Raw genomic sequence first — 18913 nt, 5'->3', positions numbered from 1 at the left:
TCACAAGAGCACACCATGAGGCACTGGGATGCATGTCAGGTATGTTAAACAGCACTGGTGGGTGTGGGGGAGTGAACGAATGGCTGTATGGTGTTCAGATGCCTGCTGGGTTAACCACAAGATCCAGTCATGGCAGAAAGTCAGCCAGAGATCAAGAAGCTTTTGGACAACGCTGTCAGATATATGGTTTAATTTTTAGGTAGTCCTGTGTGAAGCCAGCTGTTAGACTTGACGATCAGTCCTTGTGAACCCCTTCCAACTCAGGATAGTTGATGATGATCTCCGTGAACTTGGCCCAGATCCCATGAGCTGACCTGATGAGTCACAAAGCTGTGCACACATCTCATGCTGCTAGGAGAAGAACTTCAGGTGAAATGAGTTTTCTTGAATGGAGTGTCTCTAGAGGCCAAGTATCCTGGCTCTGATGCGCTAGCTGTAGCCAGGGTTTTAGATACCACGGTAGGCAGGCCTGGTTGGGGGAACATAGCTAAACAAGGCGTGTGCCCTGTCAAGCTCCTTATCTGGAAAGTACAGGCGCATCTTGTCCAGGAGATGGCCTGGCCAGAAGTTATTGTCGCTTGACTTTTGATTCTTATTCTTCTCAAGAGGCCTAGAGAAAAAGAAAGAAAAAAAGAAAAGAAAGAAAAAGGTAAGAGAGAGTGGCATGTTTTATGGAAATAAAATTCTCGGCAACTTCACTGCTATTACCAGTAATGGCAAATGCGAGCCTGACAAGAACCAGCTACTAGGACTTCTGGAAATCCCTGCCTGTCCTTCTTATACATGACTGACATTGGAAATGCCAACTTGCGAAGCTATCTTAAGAGCTGATGCGTTGCCTGTCACTGTAGTATATAAACTCTCTGAGATGAACTGGGAAGATTGTGCTCTATTTTGCAAAGTGTTTTTTCTCCTCAAAAGCTTCTCCAGTCTTGCAAAGTTGGATTCTTTAGGACTGCCTTTCTTCCACGAGCTCAGCTGTGAGGCTGAGTCTTTCTATTCAATCGGATTTGGGAATCACTTTGACTAAAGAAGACGCTGCAAGTGCTATGACCAAGCTGGCAGTGGACATCCCAGTTTCATGGGTCAGGAAAGACCTTTGCACACTCATGAACTCCTTGGACAGTACGAGTCTGAAGACAGCAGGGACAAGGACAGCAAAAGAACTTGGACTCGTTTGGGAAGAAAAGCTTTTGTGGGTGACCTGAGATGGAAGAAAAATTAGGGCAAACTGCCTCTGTTCTCAGGGCTGACATTGTGTCTATGTCCAGAAAACATGCATCTCCAGATCCTACAGATAAATGTTGAGATGCAAAGAATGTTGCTCCGTAAAACAGATCTGCCACCTGCATCTGACTTTCCTCCTGCAACGTTTAGTAACGTTCTGAAGGGTCAGTTTTCTAGAGAAACAGAGGAACTGAGGTATAATGGGAGGAAAATAAGCACTGCCCTACTAGGAGCAGCTGGCTGCTGGCTGCACGCTTCTGCAGCGGGCTGCTTCTGCCCCTGACTGGGGAGCTTCTCCAGGCATCCACAGCTGGATTCTTTGGGATTGCCTTTCTTATGCAAGAAAAAACGTTCTCTGAGGGGATTTCCAAGAAGTGCTGGGTTGGCCTGACGAGGACCGTCTTAGGTGAGAAGTTCTGTCATCTCTGCAGATTGGAGTACAGAGAAACTGTTCGCCAGCACCACTGCAACCCCGCAAGTCAGCACAAACACAGCCGTGGCCGTGTAGCTGAGAAGAGATCTCGCTCTCTCTCTGCTATCGCTCGCTGCTCCCTTGCAGCATCCTAATGTTTCACTTCAGTACCTCAGTACCACCTCTGATGCAGTGGGAGCTGATGCACAGCAGGGCAGCAGGAAGGGACTGATCATAAGCCCTCTTTGAACCAACCTTTTTTCTGCCTCTTTGGCCTGTTTTCCTGATGCACTTTTTGACTTGGACATGCTCAGAGAAGATGTGGCGTCAGCATGTCCTGTGCTGTAGTATCCTCCAGGCTGCCTGATCTTCCTCACGTCTTCTCCTTCTTTGATGATCTTGTCTCCTGGGTGCAGCAGGCCTGTTGACAAAGCGCACAGAGAAGAGCAACGGTGTATGGACAGCCAATGCTGAATATATTTATCCAAGAAAACTCTGTTCTCCTGTTGCCCCAAGCCTGTCCCCGTGCTGTCTCTCCCCATCCGATCCAGGTCACCTCTGGGTTTGGTCAGTGATACTGACCAGGAGGGGAAAGAAAAGACGTCCCCACTCTGGAAAGGAGGAAGACATGATGGCCCAGCAAGTACTGAGAGGACACGATGGCCCTGGCCAACTTCACATGGGGCCTCTTCCCGCATTCTCTGCCCTGGGCTCAGGAGCCCCATTTCAGCTCAGCCCTTGGCTCACGTTGCAGGTATAGCAGTGTCCAGCTCTGACACAGCTGTGCCACAGCTGTGCCTGGCCATGGACCTGCCGAACCTGACCATGGTCTGGCCTCCCTGCTTGACCTTGCACCTGCCCCATCACCATGAGCTTGCCTCATTAGCTGCACTTGTGTTTGGTCCTGGCTACCAGTCCAGGGGGACGTGGCCCTGGCTGCTCTGTAGCGCTCTTTGCTAGCTCAGCCCTGCTCTGGCCCTGCTGATGGTATCGCTGATCCTAACCAGCAGCATCTGCCGTGGCCCTCCAAGGGCTGCAAACATTCTCCATCAGCAGTGCCCCACCCTGAACATGCATCGTGCTTCTGGGTCTTGGGAAGAGGCATGAGCATGTCAGGCTTAGTACGTTCACATTAGTACGTTCCTTGCTCTTTGCTTTACCTCTTTGCAGCGCTTTGTCAGTGAGACAAATGTTACGCTCCTTGCACAGCTTGGAGCAATTCAGATAGCTCACAACGGCATTTCTGCGATACCGGTCAACCAGTGCTCCCATGTCACCCTCTGTAGTTGATGGCAGGCAGTGTTCATCAACAGGTGCATCCCCAGATCTCACCAGCCGACACTTTTCTTTCCATTCTATCGGGCTGTCTTTGATCTGCAAGTAAAGGAATGGTCCCCGTTAGCTTTCAGTGAGGCCCTGGAGTTGCTACATTCCCTTTGGAGAAACTACAGGCAGGGATCCATCTCAGAAGTGTGTGTAGATGGGACTCAGCACCCTGCGATGGGACCAAGCACTTATCCGGGAGTACCATTCCCTTCCAGTGCCAGGCCCGCAGGCGGGTGCTCCCTAGAGCACCAGGCAGAAGAGCAGCATACTGGACATAGGTGCCCCAGATGAAAAAAGTCTCCCAGCCACCATCTTTTTCTGATTGTGTCAGGTTGACTAGAGCTCAGATGACTCCATCCCCACACCTAAACGTCGCTTCAACTCCCATTTCTTGCCACTTCAGTTACCCAGAAAAGAGTGTTTACATCACCAAAGTGTTCAGAAGCCAAACCAGTTGTTTGAGACAGCTTGTAGCATCTCAGCTGTGAGGCACTATGTGGTCAAGGGACTACCTGACCTTCTACTCTGAGAAGTTAATATTCAGAACAATCTCCAACCTTGTCCTTTGCTGCCCACCCCACATTCGCAAGCACGTAGAGGTGCGCCTTTTTTCCTGCCACAGTACCTTCTCCAGCCGTCTCCTCTCTCTTGAGCGTTTTCCAATCTCTTCCATTTCATCACAGTTTAAATGTCGCCGGCCTGGCTCAATGTTGACTGGGGGCACTTCCAAGAGTGTTAGCTTTTCTTTGGGCTCGGTAGGAGAGCAAGGCTTCGTCCCCACAGCTTTGTCCCCAGCAGAAGGTGGAGAAGTGGCAGCTTTGCAAGCGTTTCTCCGGACCTGAGGCTGTACATCTACAGCAGTTTAAAAAGCAAACAAATGAAAAGCTCAGAGAAACCCTGTTAGACAGTAGCAGAAATAAAAAACAAGACTGATCAATGTTTATAAGGCAAAAAGCTCTGGCATTTTGTGCAGTCTGGAGCACCCAACAGATGACGGTCTTTGAATGGAAGCATCCTTTAGCTTTCAATCCAGGCATACGTATTACAGACTACTCCCATCTCCGCTTTGCCCCATTCTGTTTCACGCTCACAATACATGTTTAGTCTACAAAACAATTAGTACAACAACACAGCAGCAAAACGCCTCTTCTCTCCAAGATGTGAAACCTTCAGACAAAAATGACACGGGTACCATGGCAAGCCTTCAGGTTTGGGCTAGGTTTTAAAGAGTAGGACCTTTGAATCTGCATTATCCAGCTGCCCTCAACAGCTGGAGAAAGGGTCTGCTTCTGATCAGCCGGATGATCAACGCTAACCAATAAAATACAGTACAGGAGGTTAAACCTCAGGGTTCAGATTCCGAGTCAAACCGAAAAGACCGGATAAGCTGTCTCCCACAAACGGGCTGAGTATTGCACTTCCCCTGGATTCTTTAGCTTCTCCCCAGAGGTCTCCTTTCAGCAACCCCGTTGCAGGACAGTAGTGGCAAGGAGCCATATTCTGGACTCACTTTGGCATTCCCTAATGCCACCTGTGTACTTTTAGGGCATCTGTAAGGATATAGAGAGAGATTCCCAGCCCAGGGTTCTCCTCTCACCTTTGCTGGTCTCTTTGGGCTGTCCTTTCCTCATTTCCAGCCATTGCTTTTGACATTCCATCAGCTCTTCACTGCTTATATAATTCCCCCGTTTTGAAGAAGTCAAGAAGATGACCACATCCTCCAGTTCCTTGTCACTGATGGGAACTTTTGCCTGGCAACCAAAACAGAAGACGACAGTGTGATCAATAAAAAAACAAGGCTTGGCCCAGAGTAGGGGGGATGAGCTTTGCTGTTGTTTTAAATGCTTTTTCAGAAAAGGCACAGAGGCAACCTGTTGAGCTTTAAGCTTTACAGGAGTTTACCAAGCACTGAAAAATTTACCGGTCTTCTGCTGGCCTCTGCTGAGCTCTCAGTTTTCAGTGTGCCAAACTTCTCAGCCATCTGGGCGTCAAGAAGCTAATTTGGCTTGGAACAGAATACCAGAAAACACCTGAACTGCTAAACCCTAACAGACCTGGACATGCTCTTGACAGTTCTGTACCGCTGCAGCCTGTGGAAAGTGAGGCTCAGCATGAGCTCTGCTGTGCCAACAGGTACTAAAAGGCAGTGCAGCGGGCAGACATATGAAACTGGTCAAGGAAAGACCAAGTATCACCACGAGGAAACTTGATGCCACTTCAGGCCACGTTACTCAGCACCGACTGTCTTTAGAGACTATGAGGCAATGAGTTTCACTCCCTCCTGGGACTCAGTCTGGGTGACACCTCGCATCCCTGCAGCCTTCCCTTCCCTCTTCCCTTCAACATTTCACTGGCTGTGGGAGCCATCCTCTGAGAGTAACACAAGAGAAGTTGGAGCTTTTCCAGTTCTCTGGGTTGGCATGCAGCAAAACAAGGCAAAGTTGCAGCAGTTCCTTACTTTTCTCTTCCCTACATACCTCCTTGATGACTTTAATGAAGTCTGCTCTCATGATCTTTCTCTGTTCCATTCCAGCCTTTCTGAAGATGTCTACCATTGTCAACTTCTGTTGTTGTAGGAGGTTATGCAGTTTGAGAAGAGCTTGAGGGTATGGTGCACGAATAAGGGGAAGGCTACCCTTCTTCCGGGTCTGGCTCCTTGTTGGTGGTGAGCACTGAAAAGGAATTAGAAAATACCCTCAAATCACCGTTATCCAGAATCACTGTGCCAGCAGATGCAGAAGTGGCTGGGATAAAGCAGTGTCACGCTGCCGACGTATGAGCAGATGCTGAGGCCGTGGCACGGCCACAGGAGATGAAGTACAGTAATCCCAAGAGTGGCACAACACAAGGTATACTTACGTCTGGCCTGTCGGTCACGGCTGACTTGCTTTTAGCCCTCTGGTCTACTCCAGCTGCCATTATTCGTTTCCTGACTCTACTTTCCAGTCTGCTTAAGGTAGGTTTATGACTCAGCCATTTCTCAACATCTCCAAAGCTTTCCAGCTGAGATCGGAGTTGCTTCCTCTCCTGAATCCAAGCCTCCAGCTTTTGTAGATCATCTTTTGTATCACAGGTGATCTCTGGGGAGCTGAGGCTATCTTCTTCTTCCTGTAGCTGCTGAAAAACAGACAAATGACAGAAATCGGTGTCCTGAGTTGGTTTCAAACAGGGAGAGCCTGGTCTTGCCATACAGGGAGCAAAAACGAATGCGACATCTGGAGCATGGAGCAAACCTACTTGCTTTCCGTTTAAAGACAAACTTTGGATACAGTTTTCTCCAATGGTACAGTTTGAAACCCTGCTCCAAAACCACTTCTGGCTTGACATTAGTCAAACCATCAGCCGTATCCTCGCTGCTTGTGTTAGTACTTTAACAACAGATGAGCTTCTTACAAAACCTACTGTTGAGATCGCATTGGTATAATGGTTTTGGAGGGGACTTCCTGCTCTGAGGCTTTTCTGAGATAGAGATGGGAGGGGTGTCTGGGCCTGCCACCAATCCCAGGTGTATGAGAGCGCTGAGAAACAGCCATCGGGCAGTCACAGAACAGCATCAAGACACGTGCGTCCTGCCTCTTATCAAGGTGTTGGCTCCCTGCCCTGAAAGAGCAGCTGGAACAAAACGTCAGCTGTTACGCTCACGAAAAATGGTCTTAGTGCTCTTCATGTTAACTGAAGAGACCGGAAGTAACAGCTGCTCCTGGAGCTCTCCTGCAGCATGCTGCAGCTGGAGCTGCCTCAAGCCACTGGACTCAAGTTCCAGGGCAGGGAAAAGGTGTCCTCCTGTCAAGGGACAGAGAGTGTGCTTCTGCCCTCACTCTGCTAGACTGCTCTTGGTGTCCCCTGGCTTCTACCAGGAATTCCTTCCTCATGGCAATGTGCCAGCGGCAATAAAAGCAACAGCCACGTGCCCTGCTCTCTAGAGGTGGCAATATTGCTGGGACTCAGAGACCTTCACAACTCAGCTTCACCCCAGCCAGCAAAATGCTACTCTGTGGGATGCTTTACAGGGCCTCCCGTACCTGGGCCATCCACATCTCATCCCTTTGTCTCTCATCTTGCTCTTCCAGCTCTTCTGGAAATGTGACCCTTTTTGCTTCTCTGGTCTCTTCTTTCTCCTTGCTGGCCACGGATGCCTCCAGTTTCCCTCCAGCCTGCATCCCCAGTACAGAGCGTGCTTCCTAGAGGAACCCAGAAATGCAATAGCAGCAGTTATTCATCTGGTTTTTTTCTTTTTCATTTTATTTTTATTTTTAATACTGTTCTTCTCTCCCTCATCTTCTCTATTTTTCCCTGAAGGTTCGTCAGCAATTTTTTGCTCCCAGGTTCTTACAGACGCAACCAGAAAGCCATTCTGTTATGACCAATGAGCTAACTCATGAACGAGCTATTTTTCAAAATGGGCCACTGCTTTTTTTCTTTCTTTCTTTCTTTCTTTCTTTCTTTCTTTCTTTCTTTCTTTCTTTCTTTCTTTCTTTCTTTCTTTCTTTCTTTCTTTCTTTCTTTCTTTCTTTCTTTCTTTCTTTCTTTCTTTCTTTCTTTCTTTCTTTCTTTTTTCTTTTTTTTTTTTTTTTTTCTGAAGTAAACTATGCCCAAATAAAGTTTCTGGCATGCTCCATGAAACTATGGATGTGAACAGGGGATTGCTAAGATTCAGAGAAATGCACATCTTTGAAATACTCAGAACAGAAAAATGGACATACAGTAAAGGGATCTTTTCACAATAAACATCTAAGTATTTAGCGCGTACATCCTTTTCCTAAGATACCCCCACATGATCATCTACAATCAAAAGAGACACAAAAATTATCTTGGTCCATGTTACATACCTGTCCTGTGTGTCTATGATCTTCAGAAGTAAGCAATGGCAATTTAAGCCTCTTGCAGGGAGTTTCTTTGTGCTGCCTTCCTTCTGGGTCTGGACATTCAGGGAACAGTCTGAAAATAAACACCAGCATGAGTCAGGAAGTGAATCTGAGTGCAGGAAGAGTTTCTTTTCTCCACCCTCTCTCCAAACTGAGAGACCAGGCTCATGGAAATCTAAAGAACCATGCGCATGACTCGCAGCTGCTGGGATAATGATCAGCATTAATCACCAAGAAGACCTCAACACTGGAAGCAGTCAGGAGATAAAGGAAGACACATAAGAGAGTCACAAGACACCGCAACACAATTCCCACAAGCACCTGTGAGGCACTTCCCATCCAGCAAGGCAATGCTCTGCATAGTGACGTGTGTTGAGGCAGGGCACGCTTGGACAGGGCAGAGCATCCCCCCCCACTCAGGAGAATAGCTCATCTGCCGGCTGTCTACCTACAGCTAAACCGCCGTGGTCTGCACCAGGCAGAAAGCTCTTTCTAGAAAGTCTGTGGCGACCCAGACTGAATGCCCGCTCAAAAAGGCAGCAGTTCAGGTCTCTGGATGCAGGGAGTGCCTGAGCCTGTCGCTGCCATCAGAGGGTGGCAGAGACTCCGTGTGTGTGTGAGGTGTGAGCAGGTGGATGACCTGGTCAGCCTGGTGGCAGAGCTCAGGGAGGAGGTGGAGAGGCTAAGGGCTATCGGGGAGTGTGAGCAGGAGTTAGACTGGTGGAGCAACTCCCTGCCAGGCCTGAAAGAAAGGCACCGGGGTGAGACACCCCAGCAAGTGGTGGACCCCCTGCCCTGTCGCTGTCGGGCAGAGGGAGGGACCTAGGAGATGAAGAGGAATGGGAACGGGTCCCTGCTCGGTGTCGCAGGGAACCCCTCTCCCTACCAGCTTTGCCTTCCCAGGCGCACTTACACAACACGTTTGAGGCCTTGGAGCTTGAGAGACTAGTGGGGGAGGATGTGTTTGAAAGTCCACCCAGGAGGTTGCCTAGGGCGAGGAAGTTGACTCCACACCTCAGGACTGCCTCCACCAAGAAAGAAAGAAGGGTAATCGTTGTAGGCAACTCCCTTCTCAGGGGAACAGAGGGCCCTATATGTCGGCCTGACCCTACCCGTAGGGAAGTCTGCTGCCTCCCTGGGGCCCAGGTCAGGGACATTGCCAGAAACCTTCCCAACCTGGTTCGCCCCTCTGATTACTATCCTCTATTGATAGTCCAGGCTGGCAGTGATGAAATTGCTGAGAGAAGCCTGGAGGCTATCCAAAGGGATTTCAGGGGACTGGGGCGGTTAGTAGATGGAGCGGGAGTACAGGTGGTGGTTTCCTCCATCCCTACAGTGCAAGGGAAGGGTACAGAGTGGGTACTCCCACATGCCCAGTGATAGGACGAGGGGGAATGGGCTAAAGTTGCGCCAGGGGAGGTTTTGTTGGATATTGGGACAAACATCTTTACGGAAAGGGTTGTCAGGCACTGCGTTGGGATGCCCAGGGAAGTGGTTGAGTCACCGTCCCTGGAGGTCTTCAAAAGACGTTTAGACGTAGAGCTTAGTGATATGGTTTAGTGGAGGACTTGTTAGTGTTAGGTCAGAGGTTGGACTAGGTGATCTTGGAGGTCTCTTCCAACCTCAATGATTCTGTCGTTCTGCGATTCAGTATAAGGGCCAGTTCTCTTCAATGTCTTTATCGATGATCTGGATGAGGGGATCGAGTGCACCCTCAATAAGTTTGCAGACGACATCAAGTCAGGTGCAACCAGCACCTGACTTCAGAGCAATCTGAGCAACCAGCTCTGACTTCAGAGCTGATCACACTTGCAGCAGCCCACTGGACTGAGACCTCCTGAGAAGTAGGATCCTATAAAGCATGCCACACAAGCACAAGAGCATGAGGCCACTCTAACAAATCCTTTACATCTCACCTGCCAGGAGGCTCTTTTGCCTTTGTTTTCTCCTCTGCTTCTTCCTTCACTTTAGCTGTGGCCAACGTGTTTGGAGAAAGTCTCCTTCGCAATCGCAGAAGTTGTAATGTATGAAGAGACGCTGTAAACACAAAAGGAGAAAACCTCTCAGGACATCAGGCACAGATCTGCTCTGCAATGTTATAAGCTAGTTGAGGTATCCCTGTGACTCCTTCTGAGACCTGTTTTCCAGAAGATTGCAAGCCCTTTCCTGACACCAGGTCCCATCTGACCTTTGATATCCACAGTGCTGCATTACTCCTTTTGGTGTGAGCTTTCTACTGCTGCAGCAAGTCCATCCCCTCTGAACAGTGGGGGTTTTGCGGGGAGACGCATTTTGGTGCCTAACAATCTCTTTTGGGGCAACAATTTCTTGGAGCGGCATAAATGGTTTTTATACACAGGCTTTCTATCCTGGTGCATTCAACTCAAGCACATTATATCTGTGATATTCACGAGGAATTAAGAATGAGGAGTTCCCAGCTTTAGAGGAGAACCAAAGTTTTGGCACAGCTTGGCAACCTTTGTGCACTGTTCTCTACACAATTTTTCTCTCATCAAATGACAACATGGTGATTCAAAGGGGTGTGCCCAACCCCTCAGTCTCCCACAACTCAAGACGGAGTTTGTTATTCACGGTGCTAGTGGACTTGCCAAACATTTACTCCCTCCTGCACAAACAAACCCATAAAATGGAAGAGAGGCACTCTTTGGCACGTAATGCAGGGGAAAAACATCCTTCAGCACTATCTTGTTCAAAATGTGTCCCTTGAGATTTACCAGGAGGGTAAACAGAGGCACAGAGGGTGCCTCTGCTATCCCAGGCATCTCACTGTAACCTGAGTGCCAAGCACCCCCCAGTGAGGACAACAGGGAAAGGCACAAACCTCCACCAGCAGTCAGTCATTAACATTACCTTGTTCATCAAGCATCTCTTCCTCTGCAAGATGCTCCCTAGCAAGCCGAGGTACCGCCTTAATCTCAAACCTGGAAATAGGAAGAAGGCAGCATTCTGTGAAAAGGGCTCCTTTGCCAGATTAATGTCAAGGTATCTGTGGGGAGTCCAACACATGCCCTAAACCATTCAAACTGAGCAGTGCTGGCCTCGGGAACAGCTCAGCTGCCCCTCGCTAGACAGAGGTTTGGGTTTTTATTTTGCCCCAGTGCTCCTGTGTCATCCTGACACAAGAAGGCATTTCAGAGTTCCTTTGATTGACACGAGTTTCACAAAAGACATGGAAACATCACAGACAGAGGACAAGCATAGATCTGGTCCTTGTTCCACCTGCTAAGAGATCCTGTCCGTGTTGCATTCAAAACAACAGAAATATTAGGATCTTACTTCTTTTAGATATTTTGGCAGTTTTAACCACATAAAAGAGAAGAAGCAGATGAAACATTAGGTGAGTTGCTTCAACGCCTCTGCAGAGCAAACCAGTTGCCTCTGACTGGAGTAACGGTAAAATGCAGAACACAGTCAGTAACTGAGGATGATGCATAAGTCCAAGCTAAGCAAAAGCAAGGATGAAATTAACTGCAAAACAGTAATTTGGAAGAGCACTACCGATCATGAGCTGAGCACACGTGAGTGTGCACAGAGAAGGGTTGCAGGAACAAATATACTCACTGAGGGAGCAGGTGGGCACGGCCAAAATGGCTTGGAAAGAGGGCAGTTTCTTTGTCCAGTCTGACCAACTTTTTCTGCAGCAGGGACAGAAACATCTGACATCAGTCCAAGGAAATGATCTCAACAGTCACAGAGGCCTTTCTATAGCTCCACGAATTCACTGCCTCTCAGCAAACTTCTTGACAAGCGCCTCAGCCAGTTAAAACACACTGCACAGCACATGATCTGCTAGGGTGAGGAACACTGCCAACCTTTTCACAAGGACCGTAGTTAACAGCCTCAGCCTGTGAACAAGTCAACGGAGCAAACACAAGGGAAGGCCCATCGTGAGCCCCGGCTTCCAGCTGCTGCTTTCAGTGGGGTCACTTGCTTTAACTATTCCTGAATGCAGCGCAAATGGGTCAGAGCTGGTTTTATCCCCAGAGTTCTTCATAGGAGTCAGAGGATTGCATTGGCAGCGTGGAGGAACACAGAGACCAGACCTTTTCTGCTGGGTCAGGAGAACCACACCAACGGCCTGCCTGCAGCCAAAAGGGCCTGGTGTCCTTGTGCCTCAGCCTCACACCCGCAGCGGGGGGGACATCATCAGCCTAGCCGTTGCTTTGGCTTTTTTCCTATTTATGGCGAGGCCCTTCCAGGGCTATCCTTTGCCCAGCAACGATACGACTGCACGCATTGCCAGCAGTCATACAGCAAATAAAAGAAGGAAAACAAAAAGCTTTCACTGCGATGGACTGTGCCTAGCTCCAGCGTCCTGGCAGCTCACAGCTGCCAGCAGGGCTCAGTGCCCCCAGCCTTTGATGGGGCTTCAAACCCTCTCTAAGTAGGACTGCAGAAACAATAAACTTACAGCGACCAGCTTCTCTACCACGTATGTGGACTTGTTGAGACTGTGTAAAAACTCTTCAGAAAATGTCATTTTCACTCTTTGCCCTCGGATAGCAAGAGTGCCAACATCCTTTAACGTGAAGTCCGTGTCTTCCCTATTTGTGAGGATGCGGTAGAAGTATTGCAAGGTCTCCTCCAAACAGCTCTGCACAGTTTCCTTGGTGTAGGGGACGTTCAAGCGTATATTCTCATAGCTCAGCACCACTATCTTCATATCATCTGGAAAAAATGAGGAACAATGCAACCTGCACTGCAGTTGAGCAGATTCAAACAAAGTGCCAGGAGCTTCCAGCTCAAACATGCTGCTGTAGCTGCCGTCGTCTAAGCCTGGTACGACTCCTTAAAGCAGCTGATGTATGCTCCCCCTCAAGATAAACTGAAATCACTCCATCAATGTACCAAGTGCACAGCTGTGACTCCTCAGCCCAACAACCTCAGCCGTCCGCGGAACGCAGGAGGAGGAGGCGAGAAGAATGCGGCTGGTTCCCATGCAAAGAGCCCAGGCTCAGTGCACTCCTGGTCTGGGGAGACCTGCCTCGCACTGAGACAGGCAAGCACAAGAACTCTTCCAGACAGTTCTGGACAGTCCCTGTGGCCTTCAAAACTGAGGACCAAATGTCTCTGCTTTTGGTACCAGAGCCCTTTACCCCGGGGCTGCCCGACGGAAGTTCCTATCCAGGAGAAGCTGGGAGCCATTGGAAAGAGAAGAACCACCCCAAATGAAGCACCAAGCTCTCAGTGCTGCGCAGGTCTCATCCATGGCACACTGTAGCCAAAGCAATGGCAGCAGTCGACAGAAATTACAGCAAATCTGGCCATTGATGGCTTTCTATGCCAGCCGTCTTTTCTGTCTCTCAGGGCCTTCCGATGGCATCTGAGCTGTCTATCAGCACTTCTAAACAGCAATCAGCACAACCCCTTAATAGATGTACACATGGGAAAACAAGACTTTAATTGGTATTCTTACCAGGAACACGTACACAACGGTGTTTCAGCTCACGAATCTGTCCAAGAGTCTTGGACAGCGAAAACACAGGTCTCCGAAATGTGAGCACCTGGCCGTTTTCAAAAGATAACCATTTTTTAATATGGAATGTCCCCAGTCCTGTTACAGTGACGGCCCGAGGCTGGTAAAGAAAAGAAGGGGAAGCATGTTTAAGTTGGAAAACAGAGTGAGGACTTGTGACATCTTGCAAGGGGGTGCCCTGTGCCCTGCCCACTCCTAATGCGGCATGGGGTAAGATGGGGGAGCTGGGAAAGCTCATGAGAGCTGAGTATGCCCACATACTCAGGGCATTTTCTCTCCCTTTCCTTTGCCCCTCAAGAAAATATGCGGTGAAGTAAAGCAGGTGGAGGAGGTCTAGCCCATCCTTCAGCTAGGTCCCTTCCAGCAACTGGGGATAACCCTGGAAGCATCCCCAGCTGTCTGTTTGCTCTCTCCACTCTGAGAGCGAAGAACAGAGAAGCCCCCAGCAAGTTCTGAACACATTTTCCTGCCGTTTTATATCTTCGATATAAATATGAATACTTGATTTTTTGTTTGGTTGGTTTTAATTATTATAATTATTTATAATAATATATAAATTTACGGAGAAACTGGTCTTTGGCACACTTGGGGCACATCTGTATGTGTCAGTGCGGCTCTGGGAAGAGCAATGGCACTTCCTGGCACAGGGCTGCCAGGACTTACTGAAGCCGTGGGGTGAGGGGAGGGGTAGGGTGCAGTCCCACCTTTGTCAGCATGAGCAATTGCTGAACCTGCTTGGACACACCACCCCAAATCGTGACGACATCTGGAAAGCAAGGGGACGACATGTCAAGCTCGAAGTCAGCAAGTCCATGGCCCATCAGCACATTTCTTAAAAGGCGTTTGCAGATGCAGGTATGATCTGACACAGCTCCCAGGATGAACCCATCTGTGACTCTGGCTGAATTTTTGACTGATATCAGTCTAACAGCCCTGCCACGCCCCAGGAAAGGTCTGCAGCTGCAGGAGCTATTAAAAGGGTTTTGGACAAGGGAATGCAGCCTGTAGGCATCTGAAATGGGAGGGCCTCTCTTAGCGCTAAGCCTTTTCTGAGAGCCATGAGGCACAGGAGGCTGCAGCAGGAAGGAGCCACAGGCAGGGAGGGGCTCAGCTCCTCCGTGAGAGGCCTTGTTGAAATGCTGAAAAGTCAGCAGATTTCCTCCTGACACGTGTATTTCTGGCAGTTTCTTGGGAGCCCATCAGGAACCTCAGCCCTCTTCCAACCGTGCACGCATCTTTCCGGTCAGAGCCAGATGTCCACGTGTGACCCACCAGCAAGCGGAACCCGGCCACAGGACTGCCACCACGGACAGGGCAGGAGGCCACACACACAGCACCCTTGAGGCCTCCCCCGCAGACAGGGAGCTCGCTTTCCACAATTTGTAGAGTTCATATTAGTCTGTAGCTACACTCATAAGAGGTCCCAAATGCCTTACCATTGACAGAAAGCTTCTTGAGAGTGGGAAACGTGACCTTGGTGCAGCCCTCAACCTCACTGCAGCGCTCAATGTTGGTGATTAGCGCTTCCAGGTTTGTCATGATCCTGCTTTGGGTCAGCACGTGAGGCTAGAGAGTGAAAGATCTGTGATTTTTCCTACTAGGAAACACTCTCTTTTTGATGTCCTCTGTGCTTCACCAAATAGCTCCTGCACCGTCCTACGCCTCCCTTTGTCCTCTGAGACTCTGAGCTACAGGAGAGACTTCTCGTGTCCTCCAGAGAAAACTGGATGCAAGAGCCTCCTTCAGCGCCCGAGCTCACTGAGGCACTGACAGAGAGGGCCTGGCGCGCTGTGGCATAAGGGGAGCTGCCATTGTGATGCGGAGGTGTCCCTTTGTGACCTGCGCTCAAGCCAGAGGGGTGCAGAGCCACTCCTTAACACAGCCCCTGTGGCCCAGCCAACTCGCTGGGCCCTGCAGCAGGAAGGGGGTTGCACGTTAGGGAACTGCTCCCCCACACACACACCCTCTCCTCACTCCCCAACGAGGCTGTGGGACAGGAAGAGCCTCTGAGATGTCACCAAAAGGAGGACACTGGGGAACACAGAACCACAGAAGGGTTAAGCTTGGACGGGACCTCTGGGTTCATCTGGTCCAAGCCCTGCTCAGGCAAGGCCACCGAGAGCCCCTTGCCGAGGACCACGTTCTGGTGGCTTTTCAGTATCTCCAAGGACAGAGGCCAGGCCCTTCAGCACCCTGGTGGCCTTCATGGGACTCTCCCCAGTAGGCCCCGGCCTCTCCCGTACTGGGGAGCTGTCCTGGTTTTGGCTACGATAGAGTTAATTTTCCTTCCTAGTAGCTGTTAATGTGCCGTGGTTTTGATTTAGGATAATAATCATGTTGATAACATGCTGATGTTTTAATTGTTGCAGAGCAGTGCTTGCACTAAGCCAAGGACTTTTCAGCTTCTCGCTCTGTCCTGCCAGCGGGCAGGCTGGGGTGCAGCAGGAGCTTGGAGGTGACAGAACCAGGACAGCTGACCTAAACTGGCCAAAGGGGTGTTCCATACCACATGATGTCTTGCTGAGCAAATAATAAGGGGTGGCTGGCTGGGGTGGGGGGACCACTGCTCAGGGAGGGGCGGGGCATCGGTCAGCGGGTGGTGAGCAACTGCATTGTGCATCTCTGGATGCTCTGGCTCTGGAGCATCCCCAAATGTGAATGGAGGGGTCCCGAGAGCATCTGGTGGCAAACAGAGGGCTCTGGCGCATCCCTAGAAGCAAACGGGGGCACCCAGAGTGTCACTGACAGGAAAGGGAACACTGGAACATCCTTTATCTTGTTCCCTGTCTCAAGTCCCCCCTTTTCTTTATCCTAAGAAAATTCTTGTGCTTATAACACGCCTTCTTGATTCAAAGTTTTCAGAAAATTCTTACCACTTTCTACTTGGTGCTTGATTTGGTTACGCTTACAGGTTTCATCTAGTCCTTTCATACAGCACCAAAATGCACACTGTACCAATACACAGGTTAAGAATACTAGTAAAAGCAAGATCAATATTCCTACTAACAATTGCTTAAGCCAAGAAAAGTTGGGGAACCAAGAGGTCAGTTTGTTCCATAATTCTCAAACCCACGAGGTGTCAGCTTGAACTACCTTATGTAAGATCTTGGTCTTTTCCCAAATATTTTTGAGATCAGCCTCAATTCGTCCTGCCTCATTTACATACATACAGCAACTAATATTTATTAAAGTGCAAACTCCCCCCCTTGGGACACTAATAAAAGGTCTAGTGCCTAAAACGTTCTTATTGAGTTGTTCTAGTTGCTTGCCCAAAACTGTAATATGTTGTTGCAGCTATAGGTTTCCTGCTTGTGTTAGATCTTCTCCTTTGTATGGCATTTGGTAAGGCCTGCCATACAGTATCTCAAAGGGGCTTAGTTCTACCAGTACATACCGGTTTCTTGACAGATTTTAGCTATCCGGTTTTTTATCAAATGATTCATTTTTTTCACTCGGCCATTTGTGCGTAGTCTATACAGAGTGTGTTGGTGCCAGTCAATCCCCAGAACTTTGCTGACTTGGTAGGTCAGTTCTGCAGTGAAGTGTGGTCCCTTGTCAAATGACATTACTGAGGGTACACCAAATCTCAGTGTCATTTCATTCAACAATACTTTGGACACTTCTCTGGCTTTGTTAGTTCTACATGGGAATGCTCCTGGCCATCTGGAAAAGGTGTCTGTTAGTACCAATAGGCATCTGAAGCCCCCTTTTCTTGGGAGTTCAAACAAATCAATTTGCCACTCTTTCCCAGAAACATTTCCCTTCCCTATTGTTCCTATCTGGGGTTTGATTCCTGTCTGTGGGCTACTCTTAAGACATATGACGCATTGTTTCAGTACCTGTCTGACGATGGTGTACAAGTTAGGTCCTATCCACTTTCTACTTAAAAACTGTTGTGATATTTCAGCTCCCCAGCATGCTTTATTGTGTTCTCCAATTACCATCCAGTATAATATGGCATCACAATTCTCCCATCATTTATTTGTGTTAAACCTGTAGGTAACGCTTTCCGATTACATCTTCAATGAATTGCGTATCGATCTTAGAATACTCTACTTCATTTTCTAAGGCTTTTGTTAATGCCTGGTAGTAGTGCCAAAATTTGACTCTCAGATGCCCGTTCTGCTGCCCCTTTGGCTTCTGCGCCAGCCAATCTATTTCCTCGTCCAATATCAGTATCCCCTGTTTAATGTCCTTTACAGTGCATAATGGCAACTTTAATAGGCAGGTATACCACCTGGAGTAACTTCAGTATGTCTTCTGCATGTTTAATTGAGGATGATAAGAGTCCTCTCTCCTTCCAAATTGCCCCGTGTGCATGCACCACACCAAAGGCATATTTCGAATCTGTCCAAATGTTAATTCTTTTCCCTTTTGCCAGCTCAAGAGCTCTTACCAAGGCGATGATTTCAGCCTTTTGGGCTGATGTTTGTTATCGCATATCCTGTGGGGCAAAGTCCCTGGTGGACGAAGCTGCTGCCGTCTACATACCAACCCTCCGCATCTTCTAGGGGCGTTTCCTTTAAGTCTGGTCGGCTGAAGTATACCGCGTCCATGGTCTTGATGCAATAAACTCTGTTACTAAAGGAAGAGGCTGGGTTCACACTACTAATGCCAAAAAAAAAATAGTAAACTAATAGTCCATTCTACACATTCCTTTTCTTCTTCGGTCGCTATCAACGGGTCATCTATGTATTGCAACAGTGTCCCCTTTTTCTGAAGGGGTTTTCTAAGCTTCAAGATCACAGGCTAGTTGTTTCCCAAATACAGTGGGGCTGTTCTTGAACCCCTGTGGTAACATAGTCCAAGTAAGCTGACTTTTTCGTCCTCTATTAGGATTTTCCCATTCAAAGGCAAGGAGTTTCTGGCTTTCCGTTGCCACGGGCAGGCAGAAAAAGGCATCCTTTCAATCTAGTACCGTGAACCAAACTTGACTGTTTTCTAATTTTGTCAAAAAGTTATAGGGATTGGCTACTACAGGGTATACATCTTTTGTGGTCCTATTGATGTCCCTTAAATCCTGAACTATGCGATAGGTTCCATCTGCTTTCTAACTCGGCCTATATGGAGTGTTATATTCTGACTCGCATTCAGTAATAGTCCATATTTAAGAAAGTTATTGATTATTCCTTCCATTCCCCTTCTGTCTTCCACCTTTACTGGGTATTGCTTTTAGCATACCTTGGGAGCATTTTCCTTTTTTTTTTTTTTTTTAATTTTTTTTTTACAGGCACTACATTCTTTGCTCCCCCAGGTATTCCTGTAGCCCAAACTCCCAGATACATTTGGTTCATGATTACATCCATTCAGGGAGTCCTATCTAGAGCTTTCTCTGGAGTCACCAGGAATAGATTTCAGAGTTTAATATGTTACCTTTATTTCCATTTTCCCTTGTCCAAAAGAAATCTTTGCATCCAACTGGGGACTACTGGGGAAACATGGCGCACTGGGGACGCTGGTGCAGATCCCGGCCCGCCCATCTTCGCCTGCCTGGTGCCGCCCTCCCCCCGCCCCTGTGCCCCGTGCCGGGCTCGCTCCGCCCGCTGAGCCCCCGGCCGCGAGGGGGGGAGGGGCCGGAGGGGAGGC

General features: G+C 48.8%; 1 protein-coding gene across 4 annotated transcripts; it reads right to left on the bottom strand.

Annotated features, from left to right (window-relative positions):
* Positions 1 to 175: 175 nt before the first annotated feature.
* Positions 176 to 18895, bottom strand: LOC106029639 (EF-hand calcium-binding domain-containing protein 12). Of its 4 annotated transcripts, none has more exons than XM_048049212.2 (16): positions 14764 to 18895; positions 14032 to 14093; positions 13268 to 13427; positions 12263 to 12519; positions 11413 to 11486; positions 10702 to 10772; positions 9747 to 9867; positions 7795 to 7903; positions 6988 to 7146; positions 5825 to 6082; positions 5443 to 5637; positions 4563 to 4716; positions 3591 to 3817; positions 2800 to 3013; positions 1895 to 2060; positions 176 to 610 (listed from the first exon to the last, which is right to left on the bottom strand). In XM_048049212.2, the coding sequence occupies exons 1-16, from the start codon at positions 14864 to 14866 to the stop codon at positions 448 to 450; spliced, it is 2493 nt and encodes an 830-aa protein (XP_047905169.1). In that variant the 5' UTR covers positions 14867 to 18895; the 3' UTR covers positions 176 to 447. The 4 variants fall into 4 exon arrangements, with proteins under 4 accessions (XP_047905169.1, XP_047905170.1, XP_066841997.1 ...); XM_048049213.2 differs by having other exon boundaries at positions 5825 to 6079; XM_066985896.1 differs by having other exon boundaries at positions 17724 to 18895.
* Positions 18896 to 18913: the final 18 nt, after the last annotated feature.

This window comes from Anser cygnoides, chromosome 33 (genome assembly GCF_040182565.1).
Source record: "Anser cygnoides isolate HZ-2024a breed goose chromosome 33, Taihu_goose_T2T_genome, whole genome shotgun sequence".
NCBI classification, from domain to species: domain Eukaryota; kingdom Metazoa; phylum Chordata; class Aves; order Anseriformes; family Anatidae; genus Anser; species Anser cygnoides.
The sequence above is the reverse complement of the archived record's forward strand: the minus strand, read 5'-3'. Positions and strand labels throughout refer to the sequence as shown.

Bases quoted from the DNA above. Each gene is read 5' to 3' on its own strand.
- LOC106029639 (XM_048049212.2), bottom strand. From the start codon at position 14,866: ATGACAAACCTGGAAGCGCTAATCACCAACATTGAGCGCTGCAGTGAG. The intron at 6,083-6,987 runs GTACGGGAGGCC...TCTGTTTTTCAG, and splicing joins ATGAGATGTGGATGGCCCAG to CAGCTACAGGAAGAAGAAGA. The intron at 5,638-5,824 runs GTAAGTATACCT...ATTCCTTTTCAG, and splicing joins CCGTGACCGACAGGCCAGAC to TGCTCACCACCAACAAGGAG.